Consider the following 20,946-nt stretch of genomic DNA (forward strand, 5'->3'; position numbering starts at 1 on the left):
TATGTATAGATTGAACAGCCAAGGTGACATAACACATCCCTGACAAAGTCCCACCTTTACCTCAAACCACTCACTCTATTTCTGATTCTAACACAAGCTCTACTACTCTTGTAAAAACTCTTGACTGCTCTTAACAGTTTTCCTCCTATCCCATATATCTACAATACCTCCCACAGTGCCTTCCTGTCTACCCTGTCATAAGCCTTTTCCAAATCCATAAAAGCCCAGAAAACATCCTTACCTTTTCCTAAATCTTTCTCATATATCTGTCTTACCACAAAAATCTGATCCATGCAACATCTACCTGTCCTAAACCCACACTGTTCCTCACCAATTAGTCCCTCTGTTCCTCCTAATCCTCTCAATCAAAACCCTCCCATAAGCCTTCCCAACTACACTTGACAAACTGAATCCTCTAAAACTACTACACTCACACATGTCCCCTTTTCCCTTGTAAAGTGGAACTATACAGGCACTCCTCCAGTTCTCCAGCACTCTACGCTCTTTTAAACAGACATTAAACAACCTCATCAGCCAGGTCACCATCACTGTACCTCCCTTTTTTTTTTTTTTTTCTTAGACAGTGCATGACACCCATTGATCCCAGGTGCCTTACCTGCCTCATCATTTTAACAACTGCTCTCACCTCATCTTTCCTTATTTCTCCATTTTCCTCACTCATTACTGTCATTCTCTTAGCGCTTTCCACTGCAACAACCTTTCCTTCCCCATACTCCTTCATATTTAACAACTCCCTAAAATACTCTGCCCATCTTCCTCTTACTACTGTTCCTTCCATTATCATCTCTCCATCTGCACCTTTTACCTTTTCTTCTCTACTTGATTTGCCTCTTCTTCCTCTCTTAATTTCTTTCTAAAACATCTTTTCTTACTTTCAAAATTTTCTGTCATATTCTTACCCCATTTCATATCTGCTCTCTTTGCTTCCCTTTTCTTATGCTTTACTTCTCTCTTTTCTTTGTACCTCTCATATGATTATCTTGTCTTATTTTGTAATCAATCTGTGAATGCTGGCTTCCTCTCTTCTACAACCTTGTTGGCCTCCTCATCCCACCACTTGCTACCCTTCCTTCTATTTCCTCCATTCCTCCTTGTTCCACACACCAACATTGCACACCTTGTGACTGCCTCCTTGAACCATCCATATTCCTCCTCCTCTCCTAGGTCTACTCTATCCTTCACTCCCTCCCACTCCTCTCTCAGCTTCTTGTACTCCTCCTTTTCTAAGTAATATGCACCCCACTAGGTTGGACAGGGGAGGGATTGAAACCTCTTGTCTAAGTAACAAATGCCCAACTGTTGAGTATGGGGTGATTCACCCATATGCACTGCACCCTACTAAGGGGTTCCATGGGGCTCCCCCCCCCTCCCACACACACCCCATCCCCCAGCTAGGTAATACACAACCCACTCAGTGGAGGAGTTCCAAGGGGCAACCCCCACTCCCACCCCCACCTCAGCTAGGTATCATGCACCACATAATAAGTTAGGTTGCATGTGTTCACAAGCCCACCTGGTCTTTCCTGTTAGAATAATTCACAAAATATAAATAAACAACCTTCACCATACAGCACCTAAAATATTACTAATAGAAAGTACATGCCTTTAGTTAGCATTTGATGTGGTTAGCAGATGTGGTTTTCATAACCATGTGGACTTGTTGGAAACCACTGGTGATTTTGTGAAGACATGCAACTTTTGGTACACTAGTATGCATCCCACATTTGGCCAGTAGCCTTGGGCATATGTGGGTCACAAGCAGAGACATCTGGTGAAGTTTAGAAACACCTGCAATCAAAAGTTTGTGGCACACAAATTAGAAACTAAATCTGTCTCACCAGTGAGACACGCATAGTTTGGTCCAGGTTTTCCTGTTTGGGGTATTGGCCCCCGTCTGGGGTATTGGCCCCCATCTGGGGTATTGGCTGCATGTTATTGTGGCAAAGTGGCATGCAGTTGATACTTTAGGGTCTATATGGGGCGCCCCTACGGACCAGAGTCACACATCGTTTTGGCTGTGACAGAGGAAAACTGTTCATAGAGAAATGATGACACTTTTATACTACGACTGTCCCTCCGTTATGCTGTCCCCCAGCCCCTTGTTACTGTCCTGTACAATTTCTCTGAATATTCATTTCCTTTTTCGCCTACCTTCCCTGTGGTGGGGGGAAAGAATACTGCCACCAAGTAATTCCACTTGGATCGTAAGAGGCGAGAAGAAAGGGACGGGGATTGGGACTAGGCATCCTTCTCCTTGTAGCCCCACAGGGGACATTATTAAAAGAAAAAGCAAAGGCATAAGAGGGTCTGGGAGTTTTCCGACCAGCACCCTAAGGTTTGGGTCTTTTAATTGTGTTGGCTTTGAGTGAAACTAAGCTGAAAGGGAAGGGCGAGTGTAAGTTTGGGAGTGTAAGTGGGAGGTTATCAGGAGTGAAGAGAGGGCGAGGGAGGGAAGGGGTGGCCATACTAGTAAGTGAAGAGATAGATAAACGTGTAGTGGAGTGGAAGGAGGTTTCCTCAAGGATAATGTGGATGAAGGTGAAACTGGGAAAGGAGATGTGGGTTTTTGTAAGTACATATGGGCCTGGCAGTGAGAAGAGCGTAGAGGAAAGGGAGGCTTTTTGGATAGATTTAAATGAGTGCATACCTTAATGCTAGGGTAGAAAATGATCCAATTGATGGAGTGGTTGGGAAATGTGGAGTTCCAGGAAAGAATCGTAGTGGAGAGTTGATGGTGGAAATGTGTCTAGAAAGAGAGTTGATGATAGCAAATACAGTGTTTCGGAAGAAAGTCAAGCATAAGTACACATGGGAGAGGGTGGTGGAGGGAAGGGTGGTAGATAGAGCATTAATGGACTATGTAGTGGTAAATAGGATTATGATAGGAAGAGTTAAGGATGTACATGTGCTAAGGGGAGAGGGTGGGGGAATATCAGATAATTTTTTGGTGGAATGTAAGTTGAGAGTGGAGGATAGATGGAGGAAGAGGAAAGGGACAAAAGGTAGGGAGGTGCTTAGAGTGAACTCTTTAAATGAAGAGGAAAAGGAGAAGGAGTACAAGAAGAAGCTGAAGGAGGAGTGAAGGATAGAGTAGAGCTAGGTGTGGAGGAGGAATGGGGATGGTTCAAGGAGGGAGTCACAAAGTGTGCAAAGATGGTGTGTGGAACAAGAAAGACAGGAGGAAATAGAAGAAAGGGTAGTGAATGGTGGGATGAGGAAACAAAGAAGGTTGTAGAAGAGAAGAAGCGAGCTTTCACAGATTGGTTACAAAATAGGACGAGGGAGTCATATGAGAGGTACAAAGAAAAGAAAAGAGAAGTAAAGCAAAAGGTAAAGGAGGCAAAGAGGAGAGCAGATGTGAAATGGGGTAAGAGTATGACAGAAAATTTTGAAAGTAATAAAAAGATGTTTTGTAAAGAAATTAAGAGAGGAAGAGGAGGCAAATCAAGTAGAGAAGAAAAGGTAAAAGGTGCAGATGGAGAGATGATAATGGAAGAGAAGGCAGTGAGGGGAAGATGGGCAGAATATTTTAGGGAGTTGCTAAATGTGAAGGAGGATAGGGAGGGAAAGATAGCTGCAGTGGGAAATGCTAAGAAAATGACTGTGATGAGTGAGAAAAATGGAGGAGAAATAAGGAAGGATGAAGTGAAGGCAGTTGTTAAGATGATGAAAGCAGGTAAGGCACCTGGTCTGGATGGATGCCATGCAGAATGTCTAAAAAAAGGAGGTACAGTGATGGTGAACTGGCTGGTGAGGTTATTTAATGTTTGCTGGAGAGAGGGTAGAGTGCCGGAGGACTGGAGGAGTGCCTGTATAGTTCCACTTTACAAAGGAAAAGGGGACAAGTGTGAATGTAGTAGTTTTCAGAGGGATTAGCTTGTTAAGTGTAGTTGGGAAGGCTTATGGGAGGATCTTGATTGAGAGTATTAGGAGAGGAACAGAGGGAGTAATTGGTGAGGAACAGTGTGGATTTAGGACGGGTAGAGGTTGTGTAGATCAGATTTTTGTGGTAAGACAGATATGTGAGAAAGCTATAGGAAAGGGGAAGGATGTTTTTTGGGCCTTTATGGACCTGGAAAAGGCTTACGACAGGGTAGACAGAAAGGCACTGTGGGAGGTTTTGAGGATATATGGGATAGGAGGAAAGCTTCTAGGAGCTGTCAAGAGTTTTTATGAGAGTAGTAGAGCTTGTGTCAGGATTAGAAATGGAGAGAGTGAGTGGTTCGAGGTAAAGGTGGGACTTCGTCAAGGATGTGTTATGTCGCCCTGGCAGTTCAACTTATACATGGATGGGGTGGTGCAAGAGGTAAATGCAAGGGTAGTGGGTCAGGGATTGGAGATGGTTAAAGAAAATGGAGAAAAGTGGGAGGTGAGCCAGCTGTTGTTTGTGGACAACACTGCGCTTGTGGCAGGATCAGAGGAGGGATTGAGGAAGTTGGTGACAGAGTTTGGGAGAGTGTGTGATAGAAGAAAGCTGAAGATAAATGTGGGTAAAAGTAAGGTGATGAGATGTACAAGGGGTGAAAGTGGCAGTAGTCTGGAAGTGAGCATTAAGGGAGAGCGACTGGAGCAAGTGGATAGTTTTAGATACTTGGGTGCAAATGTGGTAGGAAAAGGTGGAGTGAAGGTGGAGGTAGAATGTAGATTGAGAGAAGCGAGTAAATGCCTTGGTGGATTAAAAAGTGTAATAAGGAATAGACATTTGGGAATGGATGCTAAGAGGAGACTATATGAAGGAGTGATTGTACCAACAGCACTGTATGGGGCAGAAACATGGAACATAAGAGAGGAAGAGAGAAGGAGTTTGAATGTGTTTGAGATGAGGTGTCTGAGAAGTATGATGGGGGTTACTAGGCTGGATAAAGTGAGAAATGAGGAGGTGAGGAGGAGAACGGGTGGAAAGGGGGTTGGGAGATAGGGTTGATGAAAGAGTATTGGGATGGTTTGGACACATGGAAAGAATGAGTGAAGAAAGACTAGTAAAAGAGGTATGGAAGGCAGATGTGGAGGGAGTGAACATGAGGGGATGTCCTAGGATGAGGTGGATGGATGGGGTGAAGGGGGCTTTGAGGAAGAGGGGAATGTCTGTTGAGGAAGGACGGGAGAGGACAGAAGACAGGGGTGAATGGAGAATGGTTGTATATGGATGATGTTGTGATGCATGAGGTGGAATGGGTGGGGGGATGGGGGGTGAAGTAGTATGTGTGAGCAAATTTTGATGCAGCCCAAAGGGATTTCTCCCCGTCTTCTCCTTTATGCATGGGGGGACTGAGAGGGTGGGGTCGCCGATTTAATGAAGCGGCCTTGCTGTGGATGTGCTGTGTCTTGCGACACTGCTTCTGACCCAGGGCAGTGGACAAGGTGCAAGGATGACCCATCATCCAGGAGGTGCTAAGATGAGAGGGAGGGTGGAGGGGTGTGGAGTGTATTCAGGGATGGAATGGGTGGGAATGATTTTATGCCTTTTCCTTTTTGGCTACCTCCCTTGTAAGGGGGAAAAAGCCTTGGTATATGTATGTATATGTATGTACAAGTGAAAACTTACAGTTTAAGGGTTAAGGCAAAGAAACAGTTTCTGATTATTTTCTTGCTTATTTCAATGTTTCTGTTATCAGAAATCACTTGATTTCTCCTTTCCCTCACCCAAAACCCTAATTTTCTAACTTACTGTTTAGATAAGGGGTAGGGGGATGAATACAAAACAAGTGATTTCTGATTGGAACAAAATCAGATTTATTCAGGTTAACAAGAAATCTCTTGGAGAAAATATGTTTTAAAAAGTAAATAGCCATAATGTCTTCTGATTAAAAAAGAAGAAAACGTTTAGTATTCCAAACTTTAATTTCTCTGGTTTCTGCATGATCATTTAGTCGCATGTTTTTTGTGATTATTTTTGCAATATATATATATATATATATATATATATATATATACAGACGCTCCTCAACTTACGTTTTAGTTACATTCCAAACTGCCGAACTTAATGTGAAAATGAACGTAAGTTGTTACTGTACGTTCCAGTAATGTATGACCATTCATACTGTACTATACATCCATAAATTCTATTACCGTATCTTATAAAACACCCCTAAATCATTAGTTATAAACATTACATTGTAAAATAATAACATTAATTTCAAATAAATTAAATTCAAGCAACATAAAGTGAGAAGGAGGAGGAGGCAGGGCATGTTCAGTCTGTCGTTTGTGCCATGTAAACAATGGATGCAGCGTCATGTGTATCGTTTGAATGTCTCGTACTACGGAGAGCGCGCTAAACTCAAAAATTTACTCACAATTTTTTTTTTACAATTTTTCTTTTTTTACAGTCAGTTCAAACATAAAATCGAAAAAATGTAAAATGAATGAATGTAAATAGAGGAACGTCTGTATATATATATGTATATATATATATATATATATATATATATATATATATATATATATATATATATATATATATATATATATAAATACGTTTCATTGAAGACCAGAGCTAATTCAATATACACTATCTTCTTAGTGATTTTCTCAATTTTTTGAAGGGAGGTCAAACACAAGGCTTCCGAGATCCATGGTGTTATCATAATGAAAAACATTACACAAAATTTAAATTACGAGCTTTCGGTTGAATCATACAACCATCTTCAAGTAAGTAAGAATAAATTTACAAACCAGGAGTTTAAATAACAGTAAATGAAGGAACTTGGAGAGTTAGGTCGTAGCTAGGCATCAGGTACTGGACGGAGGTGAGATCTTCACTTCAGCAGGATGTAGCTGGACATCAGATCACTGTAGCCAGATGTTTGGTCTTTGTTGCCACACAGCATCACTATGTAGTTGTAAAGTACTAACTCAGTCCATCTGTATATTAATGATAGGGGTGTATTGTGTAATTTACTCTTTCCAAGATGTGTAGTTTCTTGTTGTTGCATTAAGTATTTTTGTATTGTTAACTAAATCTTGTCTGTTTGGAGTTTTGTTGTGTGTTTGTATCATGTGTTTGCGTATACTTCCTTTACGGGCATGCATTGTGAGTCTCCTGCTCACAGAAGTAGTGGTAACACCAATATAGGTAGCATTGGGGAGAAGTTTGCAGCCTTCTTTGGGGCAAGTGAATTGGTACACCACATTAGTCTGTTTGAGGAGAGAGTTATATTTAGTCATATTATTTCTCATTGTAAGGTTAGAGACTTTTGTGTTTTTGTAGTATATGATGAGGGTCAATTTGTCATGTGGGTTGGTGCATGTGACATCCTTGCACGTAACGTCACATGCACCTACGACCTAACTCTCCAAGTTCCTTCATTTACTCTTTTTTAAACTCTTGCTTTGTACATTTATTCTTACCTGAAAGTGGTTGAGAAAGTTGAGAAAGTAGACCTCCTCAACTCCTTCTTTTAAAGGGGTTTCACTGATAAACCATCTGGTGACCTCCCAGGAATTCTGGCATGCAACTAACATTCAGGATTAGTAGATTTCTGAAGAGAAGGTCAGAAAACTATTGTCTGGTTTGCATCCTGGGAAAACAGCAGGTCCTGATACCATTCACTCAATATTAATGATCAAAGTAGCAGCTGACTTGGCTCACCCTGTCACCATACTGTTTAGTTGCTCTCTGGAAGAAGGGAAAATTCTCAATAATTGGTTTGGAGTTTCTGTTACCCTTATCATCCAAAAGGGTAGTAGACTGTCTCCAAATAGTTATAAACTGGCTAGTCTCATTGGTGTCATTTGTAAAGTGATAGAAATGATTGCAAGGGAGAGCATGACAAACCACCTAGAGAATAAGTCTCATTACTGTAAAACAACATAGTTTTGTTGGAGGCCAGTCATGTATCATGCAGTTGAAGGTCCTAGACAACCAGACTAGTGTTCTAGATGTAGGTGGTTCAGTAGATGCCATCTACCTTGATTTCCAGAAGACTTTTGACAGTGTGCCACACAGATTAAATGTAATTGAGACTCAGGGAGTCAAGGGGAAGGGCCTTGCATGTATTGTTGACTCCCTGACTAAACAGAGCCAGAGTTGTGGTGCATTGAGTAGAATCAAGTGAGGCCAGGGTTATTGGTGATGTTTCTCAAAGTAGTGTTTTGGAGCTGGTTGTTTTTCCTATGTGTATAGATTATTTGCCTTATAATTTGGTAAATGAAGTCCTATTTTTTCTGATATACCAAGATTTTCACCCACAGCCACTGACACTCCTCAGCAAGATTTGTCACACCTGCAGGAGTGGTCCAACTCATGGTTTCTTCACTTTCATCCTCAAAAATACAATGTTTTAAAGGTAGGTTCCTGCAAGTCTTGGATTAAGGAAAAGGACATTGAGGGGGAGTTTGCAACTATTATGCTAGCATTGATGGAATCAGTAAAGGACTTGGGTGTTCTTGTAGGTGATGGCCTCAGCTTCAGAGATCATGTAGGCTCACTGGAAAAGCTAACAGGGATGTGGGCATGATACACAGATCCTATGACCACCTGACTGAGGACCTCTTGCCCAGCTGTTCAAGGCTCTGGTGTGACCCATCTTGGAATGTGGTCACAAACTACCAAAAGAAGACTTTTGGTATATAGACATTATTATTCTTAATACTTTTTGTGTTGTTTGTCAAGGAAAACCCTTCAAACTACATAAAACAAAACATTAAGAACAATAACTGGATATACTAGAACCACCCCAAATGGACATCCACAAACAGAAACCAAAGTCCTCCACATACAGCAACACATGATTATGATAGATACACAGTTGTATGCAAGACGGGATGCATTAAAACCACCCCAATAGAACATCTGCTTACAGATCAGAATCTTTCCCTAAGAGCAGTATATGAAAATATTAGATACACAGTTCTATATAAGAGCATTCAATCCTACCGATCCATCCCATCGTGATAGGTTGTTCAGTAATTATCTACCTAGGTGAGAGCTTTGGTGTTATACTTTGGAACTGAAGTGGGGAAATCACTTGTAAAGAAATAAAATAGTGCATGTCAAGGCAGTTGGAACAACACAAAACAAAATTCTGTCATACAATATCATAAATAAGCACTTCATTAAACATTTATCCAGCAAGTCAGTAGAGGGTTATATGTGTAGAAATTGTTCATATCAATCAAAATTTTAAAGCATAACATGATGTGTTAAAAAAAAGTTGTGTATTTTTTATTTTGCAAAGTAACTAAAAAAATTTAAGCCATTATCAAGTAATGCATATGTTATCTGTGGATTTCTTTTCTTCAGATTGCAGTTTTGTCCTTGAAAAGAAATTTTTCCATAGTATAAATAAGGTATGTAATAGAAGAAATAGTCTTACAATTTCAAGTTTGTTTATTTATTTATTTATTTGTATTATTATTATTACTATTTTTTGTGACATATAAACAGTGTAGTATGTTCGTCAAAGTAAGAAACTTTATGTAGCTTAATTCTGTTTAGATTTTTTTTTTTCATATACCTAAAAACATACATATACATACATCTCGCCCACTGCCCTGGGTCAGAAGCAGTGTCACAAGACACAGCACATCCACAGCAAGGCCGCTTCATTAAATCGGTGACCCCCCTCTCCATCCTCTCATGCAGAAAAGATGGGAGATATCCTTTTGGGCTGCATCAAATCATTTCTCACACATACTCCCTCACCCCCCATCCCCCACCCATTCCACCTCATGCATCACAGCATCATCCATATACAACAATTCTCCATTCACCCCTGTCTTCTGTCCTCTCCCATCCTTCCTCAACAGACATTCCCCTCTTTCCCAAAGCCCCTTTAACCCATCCATTCATCTCATCCTAGGTCAACCCCTTATGTTCACTCCTTTCACCTCTGCCTTCCACACCTTTTTTACTATTTTTTCTTCACTCATTCTCTCCATGTGTCCAAACCATCCCAATACTCTTTCATCAACCCTGTCTCCCAACTCCCTTTTCACCCCCCATTCTCCTCCTCACCTCCTCATTTCTCACTCTATCCAGCCTAGTAATCCCTATCATACTTCTCAGGCACCTCATCTCAAACACATTCAAACTCCTCCTCTCTTCCTCTCTTATGTTCCATGTTTCTGCCCTGTAGAGTGCTGTCAGCACAATCATTCCTTCATACAATCTCCTCTTAGCATTTATTGCCAAATGTCTATTTCTCATTACACTTTTTAATCCCCCAAGGCATTTACTCACTTCCTCTCAATCTACATTCTACCTCCACCTCCACTCCTTTTCCTGCCACATTCGCACCCAAGTACCTAAAACTATCTACTTCTTCCAGTCTCTCTCCCTTAATACTCACTTCCAGTCTGCTGCCACTTTCTCCCCTTGTACATCTGATCACCTTTTACCCACATTTATTGTCAACTTCCTTCTTTTGCACACCTTCCCAAACTATGTCATTAACTTCCTCAATCCCTCCTATGATCCTGCTAAAAGCACAGTGTTGTCCACAAACTACAGCTGGCTTATCTCCCACTTTTCTCCATTTTCTTTAACCATCACCAATCCCTGACCCACTACCCTTGCATTTACCTCTTGCACCACCCCATCCATCTATAAGTTGAACAGCCAGGGTGACATAACACACCCCTGATGAAGTCCCACCTTTACCTCAAACCACTCACTCTCTCCATTTCTAATCCTTACACATGCTCTACTACTCTCATAAATACTCTTGACTGCTCTTAACAGCTTTCCTCCTATCCCATATACACAGACATGACAGAATTGAATAGCAACAAGAAAAATGCATTTCTGCTCTTATTCAGTGCTTAATGTTATCCAGATTTACCTAATATGTTATATTTACCTAGATTTATGTTTCAGATTACATACAAGATTAATCAAGCATGCCACAAACCAAAGGAGCAGTAGACCTATCTGAATTTCAGCGAGGCCGTATTGTGGGTCAACATGAAGGTGGAATTGGTCAATGCAAAATATCTGAAAATCTGTCAGTACCCCCTTTCTAATGTTAATAGAGTGATTGTACAATTCACCAGAGAGGGCAAGAAGGGCACAAAACCTCATTCAGGTCAGCACGGGCCCTCAGAAAGAACCTTGCATCTTGTCAAAAGAAATGTTGAAGAGGATCCACATTGCAAGGCCTCTGACATAGCAGCATAAGCTGATGTCAGTCCCAGAACAGCTGTCAGGTATCTCCACAAGCTGGGTTACTATGGCAGAGCTGCAAGAAGGAAACCACTCCTTCATCCAGCCAATATTAAGCACAGAAAAGATTGGGCTGTTGAGATGGTGGAGAGACCTGTGGCCATTTGGAGCACTGTCATTTTCTCTAATGAGTCATGATTTGCATTATTTTCTGACAGTGGAAGAGTGTGGGTCTGGAGACTCTGTAGTCAAGAGCTTGACCTCAAAAGACTGCAGTCAACAGTGAAACATGGGGGCATTTCAATAATGTTGTGGGGTATAATTTGGAATGATGGTCAATCAGAGCTTGTGGAGTGTCAAGGAAACATCAATTCAGGCAAATATGTTTCTGTAGGAAAGGAAGGACTCATTTCCAATATTCTCCAGTGGTAGAATGAGTAAAAATTTCTTCCTATTTATTGAAGATGGAACTCCTTGTCACACTGCTCAAGCAATACAAAATTGGTTGAGCTAAAATGTGATCAGGAAACTTCCATGGCCAAGTCAGTCCCCGGATATGAACCCTATTGAACACCTCTGGGGCATATTAGACCGACAACTTCGCAAAAAGAACAGGAAGCCATCTGCAAAGCCCGAACTCTTAGGGTTACTATGGGAAACATGGCAAGAAAACCCTCTTGATTGAGAGGATTAGGAGAGGAACAGAGGGAGTAATTGGTGAGGAACAGTGTGGGTTTAGGACAGGTTGCATAGATCAGATTTTTGTGGTAAGACAGATATGTGAGAAAGCTATAGGGATAGGAGGAAAGCTTTTAGGAGCTGTCAAGAGCTATGCACATAGGTTTATGAAAGGTTATGCACATAGGTAAAAGTAACAGTAAATACAATACAAGTTATTTGGAAATTTGTTAACAAAAGTGGATAGTGAAAAGGATCTTGGTGTAATTATCAGTAATGATCTCAAATCATCTTCACAGTGTATTTCAGCCTCTGAGAAAGCAAGTAAGATTCTAGGACTGATTGCATGATCTTTCGACTTCAAAAGTCCAACTCTCATTAACAAGCTATATAAACTGTTAGTTCGTCCACATTTAGAATATGCTGTTTCTGTATGGTCACCAAATCATCTAAGTAGTGTATTTCAACCTCTGAGAAAGCAAATAACATTCTAGGACTGATTGTACAATCTTTTGACCCCAAAAGTCCAACCCTCATTAACATGCTATATAATCCGTCAGTGCGTCCACATTTGGAATATGCTGTTTCTGTATGGTCACCGAATCTCATTACAGACATTGACAAATTGGAAAAAGAACAATGGTGAGCCACAAAACTGATTCCAAATATAAAAAAATCATACAAAAATTGACTAAAACATGTGAATCTGTTTTCCCTAAAAAAGAGTCGACTCACAGGTGACTTGATACAGGTCTTTAGAATTCTAAAGGGGATTGACAACATCAAAAGTGACAAAATTTTCACACTGAATGAAAATCCAAGAAATAATGGTCTTAAACTATCAGGAAATAGATTTGATTTAGAAGTGGGTTGAAACAACGCCAACCATGTAGTTAATGAATGGAATAGATTTCCTGCAGAGGCAGTGCAAGGTAAATCAGTTTGAAGCTTTAAGATTCGTTTAGATAAGCATCTAATCAAGATGCTGTAATGACTATCATTTATTTTATATTATTTGTTTATTTGTTTGTTATTCTTTGTCTGTTTATTATTTGCTTGATTTTCATTTATTATTTATCTGTCAATTTATTATTATTTATTATTTACCTCACTATATCCAGCCTAGTAACCCCCATCATACTTCTCAGACACCTCATCTCAAACACATTCAAACTCCTTCTCTCTTCCCCTCTTATGTTCCATGTTTCTGCCCCATACAGTGCTGTTGGCACAATCACTCCTTCATATAGTCTCCTCTTAGCATCCATTCCAAAATGTTTATTCCTCATTACACTTTTTAATCCACCAAGGCATTTACTCGCTTCTCTCAATCTACATTCTACCTCCACCTTTTCCTGCCACATTTGCACTTAAGTATCTAAAGCTATCACTTCCTCCAGTCGCTCTCCCTTAATGCTCACTTCCATACTACTGCCACTTTCACCCCTTGTACATCTCATCACGTTACTTTTATCCACATTTATCTTCAGCTTTCTTCTATCACACACTCTCCCAAACTCTGTCACCAACTTCCTCAATCCCTCCTCCAAACCTGCCACAAGCGCAGTGTCGTCCACAAACAACAGCTGGCTCACCTCCCACTTTTCTCCATTTTCTTTAACCATCTCCAATCCCTGACCCACTACCCTTGCATTTACCTCTCGCACTACCCCATCCATGTATAAGTTGAACTGCCAGGGCGACATAACGCATCCTTGACAATGTCCCACCTTTACCTCGAACCACTCACTCTCTCCATTTCTAATCCTGACACAAGCTCTACTACTCTCATAAAAACTCTTGACAGCTCCTAGAAGCTTTCCTCCTATCCCATATATCCACAAAACCTCCCACAGTGCCTTTCTGTCTACCCTGTCATAAGCCTTTTCCAGGTCCATAAAGGCCCAAAAAACATCCTTCCCCTTTCCTATAGCTTTCTCACATATCTGTCTTACCACAAAAATCTGATCTACACAACCTCTACCCATCCTAAATCCACACTGTTCCTCACCAATTACTCCCTCTGTTCCTCTCCTAATCCTCTCAATCAAGATCCCCCCATAAGCCTTCCCAACTACACTTAACAAGCTAATCCCTCTGAAACTACTACATTCACACTTGTCCCCTTTTCCCTTGTAAAGTGGAACTATACAGGCACTCCTCCAGTCCTCCGGCACTCTACCCTCTCTCCAGCAAACATTAAATAACCTCACCAGCCAGTCCACCATCACTGTACCTCCTTTTTTAGATATTCTGCATGGCATCCATCCAGAACTGCCTTCACTTCATCCTTCCCTATTTCTTCTCCATTTTCCTCACTCATCATGGTCATTTTCTTAGCATTTCCCACTGCAGCTATCTTTCCCTCCCTATCCTTCACATTTAGCAACTCCCTAAAATAATCTGCCCATCTCCCCCTTACTGCCCTCTCTTCCATTATCATCTCTCCATCTGCACCTTTTACCTTTTCTTCTCTACTTGATTCACCTCCTCTTCCTCTCTTGATTTCTTTCCAAAACATCTTTTTATTACTTTCAAAATTTTCTGTCATACTCTTACCCAATTTCTCATCTGCTCTCCTCTTTGCCTCCTTTACCTTTTGCTTTACTTCTCTTTTCTTTTCTTTGTACCTCTCATATGACTCCCTCGTCCTATTTTGTAACCAATCTGTGAAAGCTCGCTTCTTCTCATCTACAACCTTCTTTGTTTCCTCATCCCACCATTCACTACCCTTCCTTCTATTTCCTCCTGTCCTTCTTGTTCCACACACCATCTTTGCACACTTTGTGACTCCCTCCTTGAACCATCCCCATTCCTCCTCCACACCTAGCTCTATTCTATCCTTCACTCCCTCCCACTCCTTCAGCTTCTTCTTGTACTCCTTCTCCTTTTCCTCTTCATTTAAAGAGTTCACTCTAAGCACCTCCCTACCTTTTGTCCCTTTCCTCTTCCTCCATCTATCCTCCACTCTCAACTTACCTTCCACCAAAAAATCATCTGATATTCCCCCACCCTCTCCCTTTAGCACATGTACATCCTTAACTCTTCCTATGATAATCCTATTTACCACTACATAGTCCGTTAATGCTCTATCTACCACTCTTCCCTCCACCACCCTCTCCCATGTGTACTTATGCTTGACTTTCTTCCAAAACACTGTATTTGCTATCATCAACTCTCTTTCTAGACACATTTCCACAATCAACTCTCCACTATGATTCTTTCCTGGAACTCCACATTTCCCAACCATTCCATCAATTGGATCATTTCCTACCCTAGCATTAAGGTCTCCCAGTACTATTACATTGATATTTCTCCCTAAATCCTCTATGCACTCATTTAAATCTATCCAAAAAGCCTCCCTTTCTTCTACGTTCTTCTCACTGCCAGGCCCATATGCACTTACAAAAACCCACATCTCCTTTCCCAAATTCACCTTCATCCACATTATCCTTGAGGAAACCTCCTTCCACTCCACTACACGTTTACCTATCTCTTCACTTACTGGTATGGCCACCCCTTCCCTCCCTCGCCCTCTCTTCACTCCTGATAACCTCCTACTTACACTCCCAAACTTGCACTCGCCCTTCCCTTTCATCTTAGTTTCACTCAAAGCCAACACATCCATCTTCTCACAAACATACTACCTATCTCTTCCCTTTTACTCTCATCTGTACCACATCCACACACATTAAAAGACCCATTATTTAACTATACCTATGCATTTATGTATTTTATTTATTATTATTTATATTATTGTAATTTTTATTTATTTTTGTATCATTATCATATATATATACTTTTTTGCATCCGACCTAGTTATGGACCAAAAGGTCTCCTGTTGGCATGCTCCACCTTTGTAATCCTTTTTGATATTAGAAGATTTTTTTTCTTTCTCCCTTTGTTGGCCTTCATATTTTCAGGCCAGTAATTTGAGGCAGCATTTTGACTCTTGAATATAAGAAATTACACAGTTGTACATGTATTTACCTAGTTGTATTTTGCGTGAAGGGGTGCTATGCTCGTGGTGTCCCGCCTTTGTGTCTCGCAGTGTCTAGCTTGCTCTTAAACTCATGAATGGTTGTTGTGCACACTATTTCATTGTCCAGTTTGTTCCAAGTGTCCACCACTATGTGGAAAACTGTTTTTCTTCAGATCTCTTGTGTAGCTATGTTTTTTATTTTATTTTGATTGGTGGCGTGTACAACCTCACACATGAAAGAAGCCTGTTAAGCTACTAAATTTGAAGCTTCATTCCCTTCAAGTAGTAATTTGGAAATTTCCGAGATTATATACTGGTGAGAAAGCACAAGTGTACTCTTTTTGTGAGACTTCCTTTTCCAAGTCTGGTAATCTGAAAAGTCATATGAGAGTTCATGTTGGGGAAAAACCTCATTAATTTACTCTGAAGTTTTATTTCACCAATTCTTTTAGAAAGCTGCATGAAAGCTCATAGGGGAAGAGACCTTTTAAATGTACTCTTTGTTGAGCTTCACTTTCTGAGTGGTAGTCTGAAAAGCTGTGCAAAAACTCACACAAGATGATTGAAAACTGAAAAACCCTCATCATTGTACTCAAGAAGCTTCAAAGAAGTTACATAAAAAAAGATTCACAAATACACATTTTGTGAAATGTTATTTTTTGCAGTCTTGTGATTTGAAAAATCATACATGAACTCTGATGGAGAAACCTGTTGAATGTAGCTTAAAAATAAATTTCCAGTCTGATATTCTAAGAAGCCAAACAAAGACATATAGGAATGGCTTTGTAAGCAAATTTTTGTGAAATTTCAGTTTCACATTGTCATATTCTAAAAAGGTATGAGAGCTTATATTGAAAAGTCCTCATAGATGTATTTATTTTAAAGTTCACTTTCATAGTGTAATAATTAGAATAGGCATGTGAATTTGTGCTGGGGAAAAAACCTCATAAATGTAGCCTAGGGAATACTTCATTTACTTAATTTTCAATATTTGGTCATCTGAAAACCTTGATGAAAGTGTACACATAGGGGTCTGGTTATCAGAAAAGTCATATAAAAATACATTGGAAAAGCCTCATACATGCATTCTTTGTGAATCTTCATTTTCTTTGCTTGGTACTTTTAAAAGCCTCATGGATATATTGCTTATAGAATGTAATTTTCTGATGTCAGGTATTCTGAAAAGTTCTGAAAACCCATACAGGGGGGGGGGGGAGTCTTATATATGTACTATTTTTATGAATTAGTTTTCCCAGTCTGATAATTTGGAAAGACATGTATGAGTTCATGCATTAGGAAAAATTATAGATGTATTCATTGTAAAACTGATAAAAAGGAGAGCTTCATGAATGTACTATTTGTAAGATTTATATTTTTTACAAGGAGAAAACCTTATGAATATACTCGTATTCTTTATTTCCCATGGCTGGTGCTCTAATAAATCACACATGAGAAAAGCTTCTTTGATGAACAATTTGTGAAGCATTTTTTATTCTTCTATAGGGAAAGTTGTATGTGATCATGCATAGAGACCACATAAAAGTACTCTTTATGAAACTTCATTTTCTTTTTCAGGTACTCTAAAAAATCACACATGAGAAAAGCTTCTTTGATGAACAATTTGTGAAGCATTTTTTTTTTCTTCTATAGGGAAAAGTTGTATGTGATCATGCATAGAAACCACATAAAAGTACTCTTTATGAAACTTCATTTTCTTTTTTCAGGTACTCTAAAAAATCACACATGAGAAAAGCTTCTTTGATGAACAATTTGTGAAGCATTTTTTTTTTTTCTATAGGGAAAGTTGTATGTGATCATGCATAGAAACCACATAAAAGTACTCTTTATGAAACTTCATTTTCTTTTTTCAGGTACTCGAAAAGGACGCATGAAAACCCAAAATGGAAAAGCCACATAAATGCACTCTTTGTAAATCTTCATATTCTCGTCCAGATACTCTGAAAAGTCACATGAGGACTCACACAGGAGAAAAGCCTTACGAATGTACTCTTTGTAAATCTTCTTTTTCCGAACATAGTACGCTGAAAAGTCACATGAGGACACACACAGGAGAAAAGCCTTATGAATGTACTCTTTGTAAATCTTCATTTTCTGTGTCTGGTAGCCTGAAAAGTCACATGAGAACTCACACAGGGGAACGGCCACATAAATGTACTATTTGCGAAGCTTCATTTTCTCAGTCGGGTCATCTGAAAAGTCACATAAGGACCCATACAGGAGAAAAGCCTCACAAATGTTCTCTTTGCGAAGCCTCATTTTCTCAGTCACATTATTTGAAAAAACATATCAGAATTCACACAGGCGAAAAGCCTCACGAATGCACAATTTGTAAAGCTTCGTTTTCTTGGTTAGGCGCTTTGAAAGGACACATGAGGACCCACACAGGAGAAAAGCCTCACAAATGTACGCTTTGTTTAGCTTCATTTTCTCAGTTACATAATCTCAAAAATCACATCAGGACCCACACAGGAGAAAAGCCGTACAAATGTACGCTTTGTGAAGCTTCGTTTTCCGTGTCCGGTCATCTAAAAAATCATACAAGAATTCATACAGGCGAAAAGCCTTATGAATGTACTCTTTGTGGAGCTAAATTTTCTCTCTCGTGTAGTCTAAAAAGTCACATACGGACGCATACAGGCGAGAAGCCGTATAAATGCAGTCTTTGTGTTGCTTCATTTTCCCAATCTGGTGGTCTGAAAATACACATGAGAACTCACACAGGTGACAAAAATCATAAAAGTACCCCAAGTGAATTGTCATTTTCTGAACCAGGTACACTGGAAAGCCATGTGGAAACTCATAGCGGAGAAAATTCATAGTCATACTGTACATATGGCCTTGTTTTCTGTGTCTAAAAATTTTAAGAAATGTGAGAAGATAAAAATCTTTGTGAACCTTTATTTTCCTTGTATTTTATGAGAACATGGAAAAAGTCATATGAATGCACTTGATTTTAGAATTAATTTTCTGTGCCTGGTTGTTAGGAGAGCCATATTAGGATTCACACTATTCACACTGGTGAGAAATTTATTAAATTTCCTTTCTTTATTCATTTCCTCAATCTGGTGTTTTGAAAATGCATATAAGAACTTGCACAGTCTCATAGGTGTATGCAGTAGCTTGATTTTCTAAGTCTGGTCATGTGAACAACCATATGAATACTGTAGTCACATGGGAAAAATCTGAAGCGTTATTGTGTTATCTGAAAGCCATATATATGGAGAAAGCCATATATATGGAGAAAACCATATAAATGTTTCTTTATAAAGCTTCATTTTCTGGGTCTTGTGATCTGAAAAGTGAGAATTGACACGAGAAACCATACAAATTTACTTATGGTGAAGCCTCATTTTCCAGGTCTGGCACTTTAAATGATCATGTGCATACAGAAACATGGGAGAAAATTCAAGTGTGCTATTTGTAAAGCTATGATTCCTGTTTTGGGCTTTCTGAAAATGTATGTGTAAACTCACATGGTATTTGTATTTTATTGTTGGCAATCAGCACTTCCATCTTTGGAGATGTTATGTTGGAAAGGTAGCATAACAGAGGTAGTGAAAGAGAGATATATAGAGGCTAGTAGAGTGGAAGGATAGAAGAAAGTGATCAGCATTTTTTGAATGGAGATTAGTTTTCAATCATAAAAAGATATGTGACTTTGGTCCTTAGAATTGTCACTAAAGTCCGTATGACATTGACTACTGTGGTCTGCAATGCTAAACATGTGGTGAAAGCACCTAGAACAACCTAACAAACTTATAGAATAATCAAGCCCCCCACATACAAAAATGGCTGTCCTAAATTCAATTAACACATTTTGAAACGGCACTACAGTAGTATGTCTAAGAACAGGGCATTTTTGCCTTAGACTGGGCCATCTCATGACAAATTACTCTCCCACCAGCCCATGCAATAAATTGTCTCACATATACAATTTTGTAACAACCACCTACTCTCTCACCTGCCTCCTCAAACCACTGTTATTATGGTCACTGGTTTATCAGCATTTCTATCTTTATGGACAATAATGTGGCACTTCCATGTGTTAGCATGTATTTCACACAGGTGAAAAAAATCATAAATGGATGATAGGGGTTACTAGGCTGGATAGAATGAGAAATGAGAATTATTCTAATTATTATTTTATTATATTATATTATTATATATATATTATTATTTTATTATTATTATTATAAATTATTCTAATTTGTCAAGGGTGTTTGTAGTGTATATATATATATATATATATATATATATATATATATATATATATAATAGGAAGTTGTGGAAGGATGATTGAGGTATTGGTGTTTTATCATCCAACATTTATGTAAGATGGACATTCTAGTAGTATATGTAGTATTGTCAGATGAGAGGGTGTTCATTTCATGGCATAAAGTAGCTATGTGTGAGACAAGAATGTCCTATTCTTAGTCCACTAGTTTCCTTTCAAAATGTCTGTTACATGGATACAAGGATAGCCATGGATATGTGTGGGGCTAAATTATATTTAGATGATTTGTTGCATGTTGGTCCCTGACGACAGGAGTGCTGGCAGCAGGATGAGGGTGTTGGAATTGGTGGGTGCTGACTATTGAGATTCTTTGTCAGCTTGTTTTGTGCTAGGGAGGCCAATGTGAGATGGTACCTGTGGAGATTTGTATATACATACATATACCAGACTTTTTTCCCCTTTTAAGGGAGGTAGCCAAAAAAATAAAGGTATAAAAACCACTCCCACCCATTCCATCCCTATCATACTCCACTCCCCTCCACCCTCTTATCTTGGCACCTCCTGGATGACAGGTCATCCCTGCATTTCACCCACTGCCCTGAGTCAGAAGCAGTGTCACAAGACAGTACATCCACAGCAAGGCCACTTCATTAAAACAACAAACCCGCCCCCCTCTCCCCTCATGCACAAAAGGAGAAGATGGGGAGAAATCCCCTCGGGCTGCGTCAAATTATTTCTCACACATACTCCCTCACCCACCATCCCCCACCCATTCCAACTCATGCATCACAACATCATCCATATACAACCATTCTCCATTCACCCTTATCTTCTATCCTCTCCCATGCTTCCTTACCAGACATTCCCCTCTTTCCCAAAGCCCCTTTTACCCCATCCATTCATCTC

The 20,946-nt window shown here is 39.6% G+C and overlaps 1 protein-coding gene across 3 annotated transcripts in view; it reads left to right on the forward strand.

Annotated features, from left to right (window-relative positions):
* Positions 1–18,692, forward strand: part of LOC143032847 (uncharacterized) — a 30,869-nt gene extending 12,177 nt beyond the window's left edge. The window contains exons 2-4 of one of the 3 annotated variants that reach the window (XM_076198007.1): positions 8,215–8,309; positions 9,266–9,312; positions 17,657–18,692. In XM_076198007.1, the coding sequence (XP_076054122.1) occupies positions 17,687–18,625 (939 nt within the window). In that variant the 5' untranslated portion in view covers positions 8,215–8,309; positions 9,266–9,312; positions 17,657–17,686 and the 3' untranslated portion in view covers positions 18,626–18,692. The remainder of the gene's footprint in view (positions 1–8,214; positions 8,310–9,265; positions 9,313–17,656) is intronic. The other 2 variants (XM_076198008.1, XM_076198009.1) reach the window with 2 other exon arrangements.
* Positions 18,693–20,946: the final 2,254 nt, after the last annotated feature.

This window comes from Oratosquilla oratoria, chromosome 14 (assembly GCF_046742065.1).
Source record: "Oratosquilla oratoria isolate Oo_2021 chromosome 14, ASM4674206v1, whole genome shotgun sequence".
Taxonomy (NCBI): Eukaryota; Metazoa; Arthropoda; class Malacostraca; order Stomatopoda; family Squillidae; genus Oratosquilla; species Oratosquilla oratoria.